The sequence below is a fragment of the Choloepus didactylus genome, chromosome 2, assembly GCF_015220235.1.
Source record: "Choloepus didactylus isolate mChoDid1 chromosome 2, mChoDid1.pri, whole genome shotgun sequence".
Lineage (NCBI taxonomy): Eukaryota > Metazoa > Chordata > Mammalia > Pilosa > Megalonychidae > Choloepus > Choloepus didactylus.
Window position 1 is genome coordinate 94,182,491 of NC_051308.1, and position 17,794 is coordinate 94,200,284.

Below are 17,794 nucleotides of genomic sequence, written 5' to 3' on the forward strand. Positions count from 1 at the left end.
TAAGGACGTCAATCAATCTAAGCTTGTACATTGCTGGTCGGAGTGCAAAATGGTGCAGCCACTTTGGAAAACAGTTTGGCAGTTTCTTATAGAGTTAATCATATATATCTACCATACAACTGAGCAATCCTACTCTTAGATATTTGCCTAGGATAAGTGAAACTTTGGTTCACACAAAAAATGTACCATGTGCATATATGTGTGTGTGTTTATATATATACACATACATACATATTTATACACCTATTTATAGTGGCTTTATTCATGCTTACCAAAACTACAAACAATTCAAATATATTTTAACTACTAAATGAATAAACTGTGGTATATACATACAAGGAATATTACTTAATAAAAAAGGAATGAATTACTGAAACATAATAACATTGATAGCTCTCAAAAGCATTATGCTAAATAAAAGCAACCAGAGAAGGCTGCATCATATATGGTTATATTCATGTGACACTCTGGAAAAGGCAAAAACTATAGAAACAGAAAACAGATCAGTGTTTACCAGGGCCAAAGGTTGGGATGAAATGACTCCAAAGGAACATGAGGGTATTTTTTGGGGGGCGCTGTTATGGAACTGTTACATATTTTAATTGTTCTTGTGGTTATATGACTTACTTGTTCTTCAAAACTGATGGAACTGTTCACCAAAAAAAAAATGCCCTTTGTTATATGTTAATTATACTTCAAGTTTTAAAAAAGTATCATATTGTATGTAATCTTCCCCAATTTGCCTTTTTCACTCAATAAGGTTTCTAAGATCATCAATGTTGTGTGTGTCACTCCAGTTTGTAACTGTCTTTGCTGCATAATATTTTATTTTGTGAATATTTCCAAAGTATTTATCCATTCTCCTACAAAAGTATTTTGGAGCTGTTTTTCAGGTTTATTATTCTATTATGAATAATACTGCACTGACAATTCTTGAACAAGCCTCATTGTACACATATGGTGGAATTTTTTGAGGTACAATACTAGCATTTGTGAGATTTAGGGTACATGCCTGTTAAACTTTTAAAATAATGCAAAACATTTTATTCTCAAGTGGTTGCCCCAATGCACACTCAAACCTGAAATGTTTTCTACCTAATTTCCAAGGCTTCACATTTTCACCACTTTGTATTGCCAGACTTCTTAGTTTTTGCCACCCTGGTAGTGTAGTATTTTTTTGTGGTCTTGTGTACCATTTTCCTGATTACTATTTAGGCTGAGCATCTTTTCATGTTTTGTTTTTTCATGCTATCCGTATTTCCTCTGTATCTTTTTTTGCCATTTTCCTATTAGATTGTTTGTCCTTTTCCTTTTGATACATATAGGATCTTAAATTATAGTTCTAATAGTTCTTTATTAGGTTTCTGTGATACAAATAAGTTACATCATGTTGTGACTTGTCTTTTCAAGTTCTTTACAGTATCTTGGTTGATAATTACGAGTTCTTAATTCCAATATAGTTAAATTTATCAATATTTTATTTTTAGTTCTTTCTGTATCTAGTTTTAAAAAATGTGTCCTCAACTAAACATCATCAAGATAGTTTATATTTAACTCTAAGTGTTTTAAAGTTTTGTTTTTCACATTTAAATGTTTATTCAATCTTGAATTTTGTATATGGCATGAGGTAGGGATTCAATTTAATTTTGTACATATTCATAAACATACAATTTATTAAAAATTCATCTTTTACAGAATAATTTGAAAAGTCACTTCTATCATATTTCAAGTTTACATATATGCATGGGCCTCCTTCTATTCTCTGTTCCATTGGTGTTCTATTCCTATGGCAATACCATGCAGAATAACATTATTTTGTTATGATATGTCTTGGACATGTTTCCCACTCTTCAGGAGCCTCTTCTCCATTTAGTACTTGACTTTTAATCTAACCACTTGGTTGGATTCAGGTTAATTTTTGGCAAAAATATTTCATAGGTGATATTTTGTCCTTGCTATTGCCCATGGCACATACTATCACATAGGATAACACTAATGATGCTGTTTGCTTGTTTGTTTAAAATGCTGACAACTAGATCTGCCCATTGTAAAGTAACATTTGTATCCTTTTAGAATTACCAAGTAATCTGTGGGGTGAAACTTTGCCAACATGTCAATATCCTTTCCCCAACAATAGCAAGTTTGGAGCTTGCAAAACTGTCTATTGTTTTTGCAATGATAACTGTATATCTTATTTCTCCATTATTAGCAGGCATTTTCTGTAAAGAGCATAACCTCACCAAATGGAAGTGAATTACTTCCCACAGGCAAGGTTAAATGCTTAATTTTTGCATTTTGTTTTTCTTTTTTTCTGTTCTTTTGATTATCATTAGACTCCTGGATTTTTATTTACTTAATGTGTTAAATCTACTACAGTAATTATTCTTTTTGGTGTTCAAATTGTCTCAAAATTGACCAGTGTCCTTTTGACACTATCCCATTAGTCTTTGAGTATGTCCTTACTTTCTAACACAAAATGTCCTACATTCATTTTGTATTTTTCCAGTCACAGACTGATATCTTTTCTAGCCCAGCTCCAGTTTCAGTTTATCAGCTTCTTGCTCTGATTTTTAGTTCTCTCTTCCTTTCTGGTCCCGGGTATTCCCCCTAGGTATTTCTGTTTGTTTTACAAGTTCAGGTATGCATTTTTTCAACACAAAATATTTATTCGGTACCAACTATGGGCCAGATTCTGTTCTGAGGATACAACAGTGAACAAAACTAATTCTCTGATCTTAAGGACCTTACATTGAAGGAATATTTGTTATATCAGCTATGCATTTTAATATAGTATACATTAATCTGGAAATTTTAGGTATTGTGGGATTTTTTAAGGTAATCTAGTTTGCTATATTGCTGTTTAAGGTGTCCTGAATGGTATTTTATAAAATTTTATATCAATTTGCATCAATTTGCAATTTTATATTAACTGAATGAATATTTGGGAAATGACAAAAAATAGCAAGGAAAGAATTACAGTAGTCCAGGTATGGAGTGATTAGTCTAGTAGATAGAACTGAGAATGAAGAAGAAAAGCAGGATTGCAAGAATATCTTGAAGGAAAAAATGATAGACTTGTGTAATAGTGTAATAAGAAGGCATAATCAAGAGGAAGGAGTCAAAGTTAGTGACAATTTTCTTCCCTAGAAGACTGAAAGAGTAACTACAATACTGACAGAAATAGTGTAGCTGGTATGAATAGGTGGCAGAAAAAAATAATATCCCTTGAAGGGTATGAACTGTCTTTATATTTAATATTCCACAGTGTATTAACATGGTGCTTTTCACATATTAAATAATTGTATCAACACATTGCCTTTAATTAAAGCCAGTGGAACAACTATCTATATCCATGGCTCAAGGTAACAGGAAATATGGAACTAGAATAAAGTAAATAAGTGAGCTGATTACAGGTGAGGAGAGGGAACAAAGGTGCTGTCTTTGTGTCTTTAGAGTCTGGTTTGGTTCTTAGCACAAAACAGGACCTCAATGAATATTTATTGAATAAATGAACATAAGTCACTTGCATAGATGTGATAGCTCAGACTATGGGAACAGATCTGAAAACAGAGGACATTCACTTGCTACTGCTACAAACTAGCCCATCTTCCTTATGGCTTGCAGTCCCAAAGATTGCCTGCATCAGAGGAAGCGATTCCAAACGTAACTTGTGTTATGAATAATTGTGGAAATGTTGGAAAAAATGTGTATTCTAGATTTAGGATAACAAAATGGAAATGGGACTTTCAAGGTTGTACTAGGTTATACTGTTTGTAGTAGGGTCATACTACCTCCACAAGTTAGAGCTTCTCGGTGCAATTAACGTAGAATCTTTTCCACAATGTCCCAAAATACAAACTTTACAAGTTTTTAGCCAAAAGCTGCACTGCATTATAGCATTCTCGAATTAAAAGAATAACAGATTTCCCTTCCCTCCTTTCAAGCTAAGGCCCTAAAATTTCAGTTCTGCTCACTGGGAGAATCCTTTCCATTTCCATCCTCAAGAGGGCGGTGACCAGACAACCATTCAACTACAGACTCAAATCAGCACAAAAACCACGCTCCGCTCCTGGTGCGTCAGATTAGTCTCAGAGGCCAGCATTTCATTACTGAGCCTGCGCACATCGGGGCTGCCGAGAAGACGCATGCGCCTTGAAGCAGTCCGACTGAGGAGGCTCTGGGCGGGTCTGGGCAGCTCCAGTGTTTTGTGGCCCAGGAGCTGTGGGAGGAGCCGGCGACCTCACCGTGGTAACCACAGCGCCGCTGCCGCCCCGCCTTGCAGGCCCCCGGACTGTCATCACCTTTGGGTGTGGGGGTGCTTTGGCCACCGTCCCCGGAAATAGCCCCACCGGCCTCCCTCAGATACCCCCAGCCCTCTCCCTCCCACGCCGCCGTCGCCGCCGCCATGCAAGGGGAGGACGCCAGATACCTCAAAAGGTGACTCCCCAAGGCTCCGTTCTACCTTGCCCGCCGGGGCCCTGAAGATGTTCTTGGGTTAGCTCTGAGATGTCACTGGGCGAAGCTAGACGCTTAGGAGTGAGGATGGGAGGCAGGGAGAGAAGTCACTGAAAAGGGAGGGAATAGGTGAATAGGGAAAATGAGGAAAGGGCCCTTCACTTGCCAGGCTCGCGGAGGCCGTGATGACACAGAAATTAATTTCTTTGCTATATTGTTGAGGGTTCGGGGTGGTAAACCGCGTTCTTTTTTTTTTTTTTTTTTTTTTTTTTTGCCCCTGCTAAATATCCCGGTGGGAGCCTTGGGAATGAAGTCTTCTTTTGCCTCCACTTTCTGTCTCCAGTTTGGGGTTCACTGCCCTGGGATTTTGCAGTGATAAAGGGGAAAGAAGTAGTGGCTTTTATTTTATGGGAGGCTGGACTGAGGTGTTGCTTTACATGCTGTTTCTGCTTTCCTCATCCATTTGATTGTCATACATTCAATGTAATTTTTGTAGATTTATAATTAAGAGGTTTGTTCAGGAGACTGAAGTGGAACAGCGCATAATTTCTTTAATTTAAAAATATTTGTAATATGAATTCCTCTTTAAAGAAAATTGTAATCTGGGTTTATTTTTTTAACTCCTGTCAAAGATAAGGTCATCCCAGGATGCCTGTCACTGGTCCAAGAGATACAGTGATTCAACAGAAAAAAAATCTTAATTAGGACTCTCCATTTTTGGCTAAGTCTCTGTCACTGATTTGGTCATTAACCCTGTCAAAGTCACTTGTGTTCTTTTGGGCAGATTTTCCTCATTTGAAAATGGGACAAATATTACCTTTTGAGAGATAGGAGAACCAAATATGAAAATACTTTTAAAAGATAAAACATGCATGTGAGGTGGTGGTGTTACTTGAATTCATAATATTCTTTTACTAAATATAATTATCTTGGCTTGGAAGGACCCTGATCATCATAGATCTTCCAAGCATTAATAGACTAAAAGGAATGCAAACAATTATAATAAAATAAATAATCAACTACACTGTCTTTGCAGGACTGAAGCCTGTATTGCCTATTCTCATTATATATAACTATATCTGAAACTTGCAAATAGCCAATCTTTAACAGTAAAAAAGAAAAAAAATTATGAATATTTAGTTATACCAAGTATATGGTCAATATTGATTTCCTAGCTGAATTTTGCTTACACTGATCTTTAAAATATCTTGATTGAAAAATTTTATGACAGAAGAAAAAACTAAATTCTTTCTCTTTCAACTTTAAATTCAAGATTGTTCTAGAGCAAAGAGTCCTTACTGTAGTATTCCCATTACCGTCCTCAGTGGGTCATTGATCAGGGAGCCACTCAACCACAGACATATTCCATGTGCCAGAAAGTAGTTTTTTTAGGATTATTTTATCAATATGGGCCTTTAGGCATACTATAACTTGTAAGTCTAAACCTATTGCTTATTTTATAAGCCATATTATGTAGAGTTCGAGAGATTAAACTGAAACAGTTACTGAAGTGTTTGAAGTAAAAGAAGGTCAGAATGTGGAAAGGTTGAAAAACATTTCTCAATTTTGTCTAACTTTGACATATAAAGAACAATACGTTTGCATTTCTTGCTTTCAGATTAGAAGAATCCGTAACAGATACTGATAATGGCCTGATGGACAGGCACCTGTACAGGTTTATGATGTCTGGCAGAAACTTCCCTTTTAATTATTGGTTCTTTGATATTGTTCCTTTTGGACTACTTTGACTTTTTTTTTTTTTCATTAGAGAAGTTGTTGGTTTACAGAGCAATCATGCATAAAATACAGGATTCCCAGGCACCTCCCCACCACCAGTACCTTGAATTGGTGTTGATATTTGTTACTATTGATGATAGCACAGTTTAATAATTGTACTATTAATTAAAGTCCGTGGTTTACCTTAGGGTTTTCACTGTTTGTGTAGTGTAGTTCCATGGATTTTTTTTTCTTTTTTTTTAGTTTTTATTCTGTTACCATATATACAATCTAACATTGAAATATTTTGACTTTTATATTTTGCATTTAATAAGTCAGCCATATGTTTTCAATTTAATTGATTCACTCATATTTGAATTTCAGTGGTTTCATTGTCTGCTGTGACTGAGGAATCTCTAGTCTCTCTGTATGCTTATGTAATATTTGTATATGTTTACATGTGTAACTGATTATAGAATCAGAAATCTTGGGTTTCATTTTTTTGTTCTGCTACTGGTTAGTGTTTTGATTCAGTAGCACTGAATAAATACTTAACCAAATAAGTGGCGCGTGCCTAGCATTGTTCTGGTCACTGGGGATATGACCAAATAGATATCCTTAGTGAGATATACTAACAAATAAATATGCAATTATATCCAGTGATTTTTTTCTTTTTTTGCCTTCATTTAAAACTCTAATGACTTTCCATTGCTTTTAGAGTAAGAACACCTACCTTTTCAACTTTCTGTCTCTCTGCTCCTGCCTTGTAACCCCAAGTAATTTGGTACTTCAGCCTTACAGAAATAACTTTTTAGATCTCTATATATTTCAAATATTTGGTTCCTATATGTTCCTTCCTTTTGTCTGGAATATGCCTTGTTCTTCACTCAGCTAACTCCTCATCTTTCCTGTTTTAGCTTAAATATTGCTTTTTACAGGAAGCCTTTTCCTGAGTCTCACCCCACACAGGCCATATACACCTGCTAGATTCTCTTAATACGAATACCTAGTCTTTCCTTACTTTTACCACTTTATTGTTATTGTTTGTCTTTCCTGATAGTTTGTAAGCTTCATAAGGGTAAGGTACGATGTATATTCTTGTTTTATTCCCAGCACCAAGCACAGTGTTTGGAACATGGGCCAAATAACATAGTATTTATGAGTTGAAATAAAGAATTGCCTCTTTATCACAAGAGCAATGGGAAACCATTGAAGTATTTTAAGAGTGAATAATACTCATTCATTCCTTCATTCATTCAATAGTTATTTGAATGACTAAGAAGTACAAGATAAATGAGGCATATTGTACCTGCCTTAATGAGGCTTATAATCTAGCAAGGAATACATCCTTTAAATGGTATATTAAAAGAAGTAATTATTTTGTTATCTATAAGTGCTCTGTGAAATAAGTATAGGATGAATATAATAAAAGGATGTAACTAATCTTGAAAGCATAAGGCACATATAACAAGGGGATCTGTCTTAATCTTGAGGGAAAGGAGAGGTTTCCTTGAGGAACTTTACAGTTTAACGTAGGCTGAAATCTTTAGGATGAAAAGGAGTTAGCTGCATGAGAAGCTGGTTAAGGATAGAGGACAGACCAAAAGAACATTATATAGCAAAATTCTAAATTAGAGAGGAATAAGGTACATTGGAGGAAAAAAAGACAGCTGGGCTACAGAAATGAGAGCTGTGTGAGATGAGGCAATATAGATTAATGTGATCCCAATAATACATAGACCATTATATATGAACTGAATTTTAGATTTTTATCCTAAGAGCAGTGGGAAGTCACTAAAGGGTTTTAGGCAGAGAAATGGCACGGTCTAACTTAGTTTTTAAAATGATTACTCTGGCTGTTACTGCAATTGATTGCATTAATTCAGGTGACAGTTGACTTGACCTACACTAGGTAAAGTGGCAGTGAAGGAAAAGTGAAATGGATATTTTTAGGAGGTGGCCTATTTTTGGACTTAATTATTGATTAGATGTGGCAGACAATAAAGTAAGAGTTAGAATGAGTCCAGGGTTATGAATTAATTTAGAAATAGTTTAGATGGTATTATCGTTCACTGAAATAAGAAAAGCAGGAAGTTTTGTGGGATGATTCAGAAAGGGATATGGAGATGACGAAGGGAAATGATTAATTTCTTAGTGAGTACTTAAGTATGAATTAATAGTTTCTTTATCTTTCTACTTCACGTTATAAAATATAATTAGTGGTAAGAATTTCTCACCAGCTGATAATTTGGGGTTCTTGAGGAGGCCTAAGTAGTAGGTCTCTTCTTCAAGTTCTGAACAAGTTGAAAGACAACACAATGAGGGCTAAAATATCTTGCTTATTATTGATAAAGACTAGATTTAGAAAATATAGCATAGATCTGTAGGCAAGAACATCGATTAAAACTTAATTTAAGGATTAGACTAATGCAGTCCTGGGCAGTGGGCTTCCCCTTCCTTCCAGTAGCGGGTGACCCTCCTTCCTCTTTCAACATCCACCCTCTGCAATCAGCAAGGAAGAGTTAGAAGAGATCTACTCTCTGGATGTAGGGCTGTTTCTAAGAGGACGGAGGGAGGAAATCAGTTCCTTCCCTGAGGGTGAAGGAAGTAAAAGGTGGTGGAGAAGCCAGGAGTGCTAACATAATTAAGCTTCCTCCAGATGGAAGGAAATAGTGGAACAGAGTACAACCCCTGCCTCCTGACCCCTAATATATAAGAAATCTTTAAAATCAATAAAATTGTTCAAGTATTTTGAATCATATACAATTATGAGGATGTCTAAATCCAAGAAATTATTTGCTCTAAATTATTTGCTTTTAGTTGTTAAGCTGTCTCATTGCTTCAGTTATTTTTTACTTTGAATCATGTTTGGTACCATTTCCATTTCCATTTCCTCCCTCAATTTACTGTATTTGTTTGGTATTATAAAAATATTTAAAAATAACTTCTGTGATATCTTATTTCATATTTATTGAGAGTCTTTCATGTATAGTGCAATTTTTGGCTTTGAGCAGTACAAAAGTGAAAAAGGCATATGTCCTGTCTTCCAGTTATAGTCTGACTAGGAAAATAAAGACATGTGCATGGCCATAATTCATGGCAAAATATATAGACACCAACAGCTTTATGGAATCAGGAGGAGAGTTTATAGCTGAGTAGGAAGATCAAAGAAAACTTCCTAAAGGGGACAGAATTGAAACTGGGCCTTGAAGAATAAACAGTTCAGCAAATGAAATATCTTATTTGAATTTGGAGAAGTGCATGTTTTGTGAGGAAAGGTAGGTGGTTAATCAGGCTGAATGTAGGTTGTGATGTATTTCCAGGAGTAGGAGTTTGCACATTTTTAAGTGGAGAACCACTGAAGTTTTATGAGCTGAAAGAGATGGCACGATCAGAAGTTTAATCTACTATTACTTAGACAGTTTGGGGTTGTGGTGCTTATCTTTTCTTTTGCTGCTTTGCTGCTTTTATTTTTGTTACAGGTAACCTTTACAGTGCTTTTTTTTTTGTACCATCTGTGGGAATATCCTTTCTTTGTCAGAACTGGTTATGAGTTTCATTTAAAATCCAAACAGAGAAAATGTTTAAGTCTTAAGGCTAGTAACTTAGCTCTACTTTACTTCTTTTTGGTTTTCTTCAGAATATAATTTTATTTTAGAAAAAAAAAAATGGGTAATTTGTTGTGCCTCCCAAGAATATTTGGTTGCTCTAGAGAACTGATGTACTTTTCTTTAAATTTTTTTAATGTAAAATATATACCCACATAAATGTGTATAAACCATAAATGCTTAGAGCATTATTGCAAAGCAAACATCCATGTAATTAGTAGTTAAACCTTCTTTTAGTAGTTATCATAAAGATTCCAACATTCAACATTGACTTATCAAAGTTGACTATTACTTGGTACTTTTAGTCTCTTCTCAGTACTTTAATTCTGTTTCCACACCACCATGGAATACTTTAATTCAGTTTCCCTACTTCATGAATTCTATGCTCTTTTTGTTATGTATTTTAAGTATATAAGCAGATTAAATCCCACAAAATATTATTTATTGTAAGTAAATCATTTGGATTTACTCATATATTGATCCATTTTTTTCTTCATTGCTTTTCATTCTTTCATGTCTGACTTGCTTTTCTGGGATCATTTTCCTTCTTGTTGAAGAACACCTTTTAGTACTGTTTGGTTTCTTGTTTGTTTTATTTCTTTGTCTGCAAAAATATATTTTACCTTCATTCTTAAAGGATAAAATGTATAGAATTTTAGATTGGGAGTTATTTTCTTTCAGCATTCTGAAAATATTCTATTTTGTTCTAGATTCAGGTTTTTTTTTTTTTTAATCAAGAAATCAGTGTGTCACAACCCGGCTCAGCCCTAGGACCAAGAACATGTAGACACAGAGTTAAACGTGAATTTAATAGGAGTTACTTAGAAAAGATGGCTTGTTCCACGGTGGCAGGGGGCCTGGAAGGATGGAAGTTAGTGCACCGCAAAAGCAGAGGATGCCAGAGGGTGGTTTATAAGGGTTAGGACCAGGAGGGTGTAAGAACAGAGTTTTGGCAGTGTCTTGTGACCCAAGGGTGTGGAGATTTGTTATCAACAGTGATCAGGTTAGGGGAGTTTCAATGCTTTGTTAACAATACATTTTTTCCTCCTCTGGGGAGGTCTGATGACTTTTAATGTCTGTCCTGGTCAAGTAGGCGGCTGTGGCTATGTGAAATCACTATGGAGGAGAGGGGGCCCAGGCCCCGGACCCCCCCACAGAATCAATCTGTTTGTTGTTCCTTTGCAGGTAATGCTTTTATCTGATTAGTTTTTTTTTTTTTTGTTTTTTTTTTTTTACCAAATTTTCCTTTATCTTTTTCTACAGTTTTATTATGATGCATATATGTGTCATTTTCTTTGAAATCATCCTGCTTGGGGTTCTTAAGTTTCCTGAATCAATAGCTTAATGTCTTTCACTGATTTGAAAAATTCTTAGCTAATAGCTTTTATTGTTGTTGTGTTTCTTTTGCATTTTTTATTGTGGTAAAATACACATAATGAGAAATTTACCCCCATAACCCATTAACCATTTGAAAGTGTACAGTTTAGTATCATTAAGTACAATCACAATAACATGCAACCATCACCACTATCTAATTCCAGAATGTTTTTATCACTCTTAACAGAAATCCCGTATCTATTAAGCAGTAACGCTCCTTTCTCCCCTTGCCGCCAGCCCCTAATAACCATTAATCTGTTTTATGTGTCTGAATTCTCCTATTCTGGATATGCATATGAAGAGAATCATATAACATGTGGCTTTTTGTGTCTGGTTTTTTTCACCTACCTTAAGGTTTTCAGGGTTCATCCATGTTGTAGCACGTATCAATACTTCATTCCTTATTATAGTTAATTGATATTCTATTTTCTGAATATGCCGTGTTTCATTTATCCATTCATCTGTTAATGAACTTCTGGTTTGTTTCAAATTTTGGCTATTGTGAATAGAACTGCTTTGAAGGTTCATATACAAGTTTTTGTTTGAACACCTGTTTTCAGTTCTTTTGGGTCTGTAACTAGGAGTAGAATTTTTCTTGGCTGTATGGTAACTCTATGTTTAACTTATTGAGGAACTACTAAACTGTTTTTCACAATGGCTAAACCATTTTACATTCCTACCAGTACAGTATGAAGGTTCTACTTTTTCCACATCCTTGTTAACACTCCTTATTTTCCATTTTTTTCTTTATTTTTTTAAAAATATGGGTATCATAGTGAAGTGAAACAGTATCGGTTAAGGCTTGAATCCTGTTCCTCTCACGACCCACAAAAGACATATTCAAGTCTTAACTCCAGGTCCTGAGGATATGAACACATTTGTAATTAGGATATTTGGATATGTTATTAGTTAAGGTGAATCAGAGTGTGGATATGTAGCCATGTGTAAATAGGATCTTTAAAGATGTTTTTAATTAGGGTTTGGCTAAACCGAATGAGGGTGGGCCTTAATCGTATATGTCTGAAGTCCTTATAAGTAAAGGAAATTGGACAGGGAAGTAGAAAGCAGGAAGTACACAAAGAGACAGCTTGCCATGTGACAGAATTGCCAGAAAGTAGACTGTTGCAGACTTTGGAGAAAACATGGCCTGCCTGACACCTTGAATTTGGACTTCTAGCCTCCCAAACTGTGAGACAGTAAATTCTTGTTGCATAAGCCAGCTTACTGTGTGGTATTGATCATAGCAGCCCTAGCTAAATAGGACAGTATCTCAGTGTAGTTTTGATTTGCATTTCCCTAATGATCATCTTTTCATGTGCTTATTGGCCATTTGTACAGCTGCTTGGGAGAGATGTCTGTTTAAATCCTTTGCTCATTTTTAAATTGGGTTATTTGTCTTTTTGTTGTTAAGTTGTAAGCTTTCTTCATGTATTCTGAATACAATACCCTTATCAGATGTATGATTTCCAAATGTTTTCTCCCATGCTGTTGGTTGTCTTTTTACCCTCTTTATAGTGTCCTCTGATGTACACATTTTTAATTTCGAGGAAGTCCAGTGCATCTATTTTTTTGTTGTTGCATGTGCCTTTGGTATCATCTTTAAGAAACCATTGCCAAATCCAAAGTCTATTGCATCTGTTTTTTTTCGTTGTTGTTGTTGCATGTGCTTTTGGTATCATATTTAAGAAACCATTGCCAAATCCAAAGTCATGGAGATTTGTTCCTGTGTTTTCTATTAAGAGTTTTCTAAGTTTAGCTCTCAAATCTCAGTCTTTGATCTATTTTCAGTCACCTTTTGTATATGATGTGAAATAAGGATCCACCTTCATTTTTTACATGTGGATATCCAGTTGTCCCAGCACCATTTACTGAAGAGGCTGTTCTTTTCCCCACTGAATGCTTTTGGCATCTGTTCTGGTTTGCTAATGCTGGCTGGAATGCAAAACACCAGAAATGGATTGGCTTTTATAAAGGGAGTTTATTTGGTTACAAAGTTACAGTCTTAAGGCCATAAAGTGTTGAAGGTAACACATCAACAATCGGGTACCTTCACTGGAAGATGGTCAGTGGTGTCCGGAAAACCTTTGTTAGCTGGGAGGGCACGTGGCCGGTGTCTGCTCCAAGTTCTGGTTTCAAAATGGCTTTCTCCCAGGATGTTCCTCTCTAGGCTACAGATCCTCAAAAATGTCACTCTTAGTTGCTCTTGGGGCATTTGCCCTCTCTTAGCTTCTCCGAAGCAAAAAGTCTGCTTTCAACGGCCATCTTCAAACTGTCTCTCATATGCAGCTACTCTCTCATCTCCTGGGTGTTCTTCAGAGTGTCCCTCTTGGCTGTAGCTCCTCTTCAAAATGTCACTCTCAGCTGCACTGAGTTCCTTCTGTTTGTCAGCTCATTTATATGGCTCCAGTGATTTAATTTAGACCCACCCTGAATGGGTGGGTTAACACCACCATGGAAATTATCCAATCACAATCATCACCCACAGTTGTGCTGGGTGCATCTCCATGGAAACACCCAAAGAATTACAATCTAATCAACACTGATACATCTGCCCACACAAGATTACATCAAAGATAATGGCATTTTGGAGGACGTAATACATTCAGACCGGCACAGCATCCTTATTGAAAATCAGTTGGCCATAGATTATGATTTTATTTCTGGACTCTCAAGTTTATTCTGTTCATTTATATGTCTATCCTTGTGCTCTTTTGATTACTTGTGGCTTTGTAGTAAGGTTTGAAATCGGGAAGTGTGAGTCCTCCAACTTTGTTCTTTTTTGATATTGTTTTGGCTATTCAGGATCTCTTGTATATCCATATGAATTTTAGGATCACGTTTTCCATTTCTGCAAAGAAGGCTGTTGGGATTTTGATAGGGATTGCATTGAATCTGTAGATTGCTTTGGGGATTATTGCCATCTTAACAATATTAGTCTTTCAGTCCATGAAAATGGATGTCTTTCTATTTACTTTGGGTTATTACTTAGTTTATTTTAGTAATGTTTTGTGGTTTTCAGTACAAGAGTTGCACCTGCTTGGTTAAATTTATTCCTGAGTATTTTTTTCTCTGTGATGCTTTTGTAAATGGAACGGTTTTCTTACTTTCGTTTTCAGATTGTTAATTGCTAGTGTTTAGAAATACAACTGATTTTGGGGGGTATCTATCTTATATCCTGCAACTTTGCTGAATTTGTTTGTTAGTTCTAATTGTGTGTGTGTTTATTCTTTAGGGTTTGTTAGATATAAGATCATGTCATCTCTGAATAATGAGAGTTTTACTTCTTCCCTTCCAGTTTGGATACCTTTTATTTTTCTTGCCTAGTTGCTGTGTTTGGAACCTCCAGTGCAATGCTGAACAAAAATGGTGAAAGCAGGCATCCTTGTCTTGTTCCTCATGTTAAAGATAAGCTTTCAGTCTTTCTTTGTTGAGCTAGCCATGGATTTTTATGTATGACATTTGTCATGTTTAGGAAATTTCCTTCTATTCCAGTTTATTGGCTTTTTATCATAAAAAGGTGTTGAATTTTTGAATGCTTTTCCTGAATCATTTGAGATGGTTATGTAGATTTTTGCCTTCATTCATTAATGTGATGTATTATATTGATTCATTTTATTACGTTGAATCAACCTGTATTCTTGGGGTAAATCCCACTTGATCATCATGTGTACTCCTTTTCATATGCTGCTTGATTCATTTTGCTAGTATTTTGTTGAGGAATTTCCCATCTATATTCATAGGGCATATTGCTTTGTAGTATTCTGGTGCTTTGTTATATCTGGTTTGGGTATCATGTAATGCTGGCCTCATAGAATGAGTTAGGAAATGTTCCCCCCTCTTCTATTTTTGAAGGACTTTGAGAAGGATTGGTGTTAATTCTTTAAATGTTTGGTAGAATTCACCAGTGAAGCCATATGGACCTGGCTTTTCTTTGTTGGGAGGTTTTGGGTCACTGAATCTATCTTTTTACTATTTATAGTTCTATTTAAATTTTCTGTTTCTTTTTGAGTCAATTTTGGTAGTTTGTGTGTCTCTAGGAATTTGCCCATTTAATATAGTTCATCTAATTTGTTGGTGCACATTTTTTTTCACAATATACTCTTAAGTTTTTTCTGAAAGTTGGAAGGAATGTTTCCACTTTAATATTAATCATATTTTAGCGATTTTAATCTTATCTCTCTTTTTTTATAGCCACTATAGCTAAAGCTTGTCAATTTTGTTGATCTTTTCAAAGAACCAACTTGTTCCATTTTGCTAATGCTGCTGTTATGCAAAATACCAAAAATGGATTGGCGTTTATAAAGGGAGTTTATTAGGTTACAAAGTTACAGTCCTAAGGCCATAAAAGTGTCCAAACTAAGGCATCAACAATAGGGTACCTTCACTGAAGATTGGATATGGCATTGGAACACTTCTGTTAGCTGGGAAGGCACATGTCTGGCGTCTGCTGATCCCGGGTTGTGTTCCAGCTCCTCTCTCAGTTCCTGTGCCTTCTTGGTTCTTTCTCTCAGGACATTTCTCTCTAAGCACCTAGGGGTCCTGTCTTAGCATACCCCAGGGCAAACTCTGGGCTTCATCTCTTAGCTAAATGTACTTCTGTTTGCATCTCCAAGCATCTCTAAGTGTCAGCAGCAGTCAGAGCCTGTGATGGCTTTTTTTTTTAAATTCATTTTTATTGAGATATATTCACATACCATACAGTCATCCAAAATGTACAATCAGTTTTCCACAGCACCACCACATAGCCGTGCATTCATCACCCCAATCCATCCTTCAAATATTTTCCTTGTACCAGAAAAACTGAAAAAAAGAATAAAAAATAAAAGTACAAAAGAACACCCGAGTCACCTCCCCACCCTATTTTTCATTTAGTTTTTTGTCACCATTTTTCCGCTCTTCCATCCATACACTGGACAAAAGAACTGCGATCCACAAGGCTTTCACAATCACACTGTCACCCCTTGTAAGCTACATTGCTGTATAATTGTCTTCAAGAGTCAAGGCTACTGGGTGGTAGTTTGATAGTTTCAGTTATTTGTTTCTAGCTATTTCACTGCACTAAAACCTAAAAAGGATTATCTATATAGTACATAAGAGTGCCCACCAGAGTGAACTCTCTACTCCATTAGGATCTCTCAGCCACTGAAACTTTGTTTCTTTTCATTTCGCATCTGAGCAACAAAGAGGTACTCGGGGAGACTCGTAGGCACAATTATAAGCAGGTTTAGCCTCTCCTTTGCAGTAATGAGCTTCATAAGGGCAAGTCCTGTGATAAGAGGGCTTGGCACATCAAACTGCCAGTCCTCAATGTTTGTGAGAACATCAGCAACAATCCAGCTGAGGAAGCCCAACACCTCTGCATTTCCCTCTGGCTCCAAAGGGGGGCCCTGCATATATACTTTTATTCTCTGCTCACATTACCCCGAGATGTGTCTCTATTTCACATTAACCTATGCAAACCTACCAGGTCTCACTTCCTATTAAAATTCCATGTAATTATGGTATTTGAACAAACTGTACGAGTTAAATTGTTTAGGAAATACGGTTCTTGCACCAACTAACCATCTCTTCACTTGGTCTAACATGGAATTTGAGGTTTTAAAATGCAGTCAGTATTGTCCTTTACCCTTCGGCCCAGTCACCCCCAGTCCCAACCACATCTGCTTCATTCTTATCTCTAGTCAAAGTATGGGCTCTTTTTCAGCTTTTTTAACAGTTGCTGTATGTTCTAATACTGACATTCATATCTGCTGAGTTCTAGCTCTGAGTTTCAGGCGTAACACAGGCACCCAATGTTCCAGAGACCAACCAGGCCATACACAAAAGGATCAGCATCTCAGAGTTTGGAGACACCCATTATAATTCAGGAATAGATTTGACTGCTGTAAGAGCTCACAGTCCAGGGACCATTAAAATAATCATTCCCCTTTTAGGACGTGCTCTAAGATTCAATTCTGAGTTTATACACTGCGGTCAGTTCACACTGCTAAGGCATTACAGTGCTTGCCTTTGTTTCTGGTGTAGTTCACTCAAAATGCTGTCTACAGGTTCCATTCACCTCTTTGCGTGTCTCACAGCTTCACTCCCTCTCACAGTTGCTCAATATTTCATTGTATGCACACACAGCAGGTCACCACCCTGTTCCTCAGTCGATGAACTCCCAGGCTACCTCCACCTATTGCAAATCACGCACACTCTCTCCATAAACACCACTGTGCAAATGTCCATTCATGTCCCTGCTCTCAGATCCCCCGAGTAAATGCCCCCTAATGAGGTTGCAGGACCTTATGGCACCCACATACTTAGCTTTGTGTGGAACCATCACACTGTCCTTCGGAAAGGCTATGCCATTCTACCTCCTAACCAACAGTAAATATGTACATTCTCTCTACATTTTCTCCAGCACTTTTATCCCTGTTTATATTTTTCCATACAATTTTATAGAGCTACATTTACAAACCATATAATTGTCCACAATATCATGGTATCATCATACAGTTGTGCATTTATCATCAGAGTCAAACACTTGAACATATTGATAACTATGAAAAAAAGGTTTTTTTAAATGAATAATAAAAAAGATAGTAAAAAGAAAAAATAAAATATCATACCATACAATATAATAGTAGGGTCAGGCA

The 17,794-nt window shown here is 36.2% G+C and overlaps 1 protein-coding gene across 2 annotated transcripts in view; it reads left to right on the top strand.

The window, feature by feature from the left end:
* Nucleotides 1–4,176: 4,176 nt before the first annotated feature.
* KIFAP3 (kinesin associated protein 3) overlaps nt 4,177–17,794 on the top strand; it is a 194,726-nt gene continuing 181,108 nt past the window's right edge. For both annotated transcript variants that reach the window (XM_037825375.1, XM_037825374.1), the window contains exon 1: nt 4,177–4,437. In XM_037825375.1, coding sequence (XP_037681303.1) covers nt 4,406–4,437 — 32 coding nt within the window. In that variant the 5' untranslated portion in view covers nt 4,177–4,405. The remainder of the gene's footprint in view (nt 4,438–17,794) is intronic.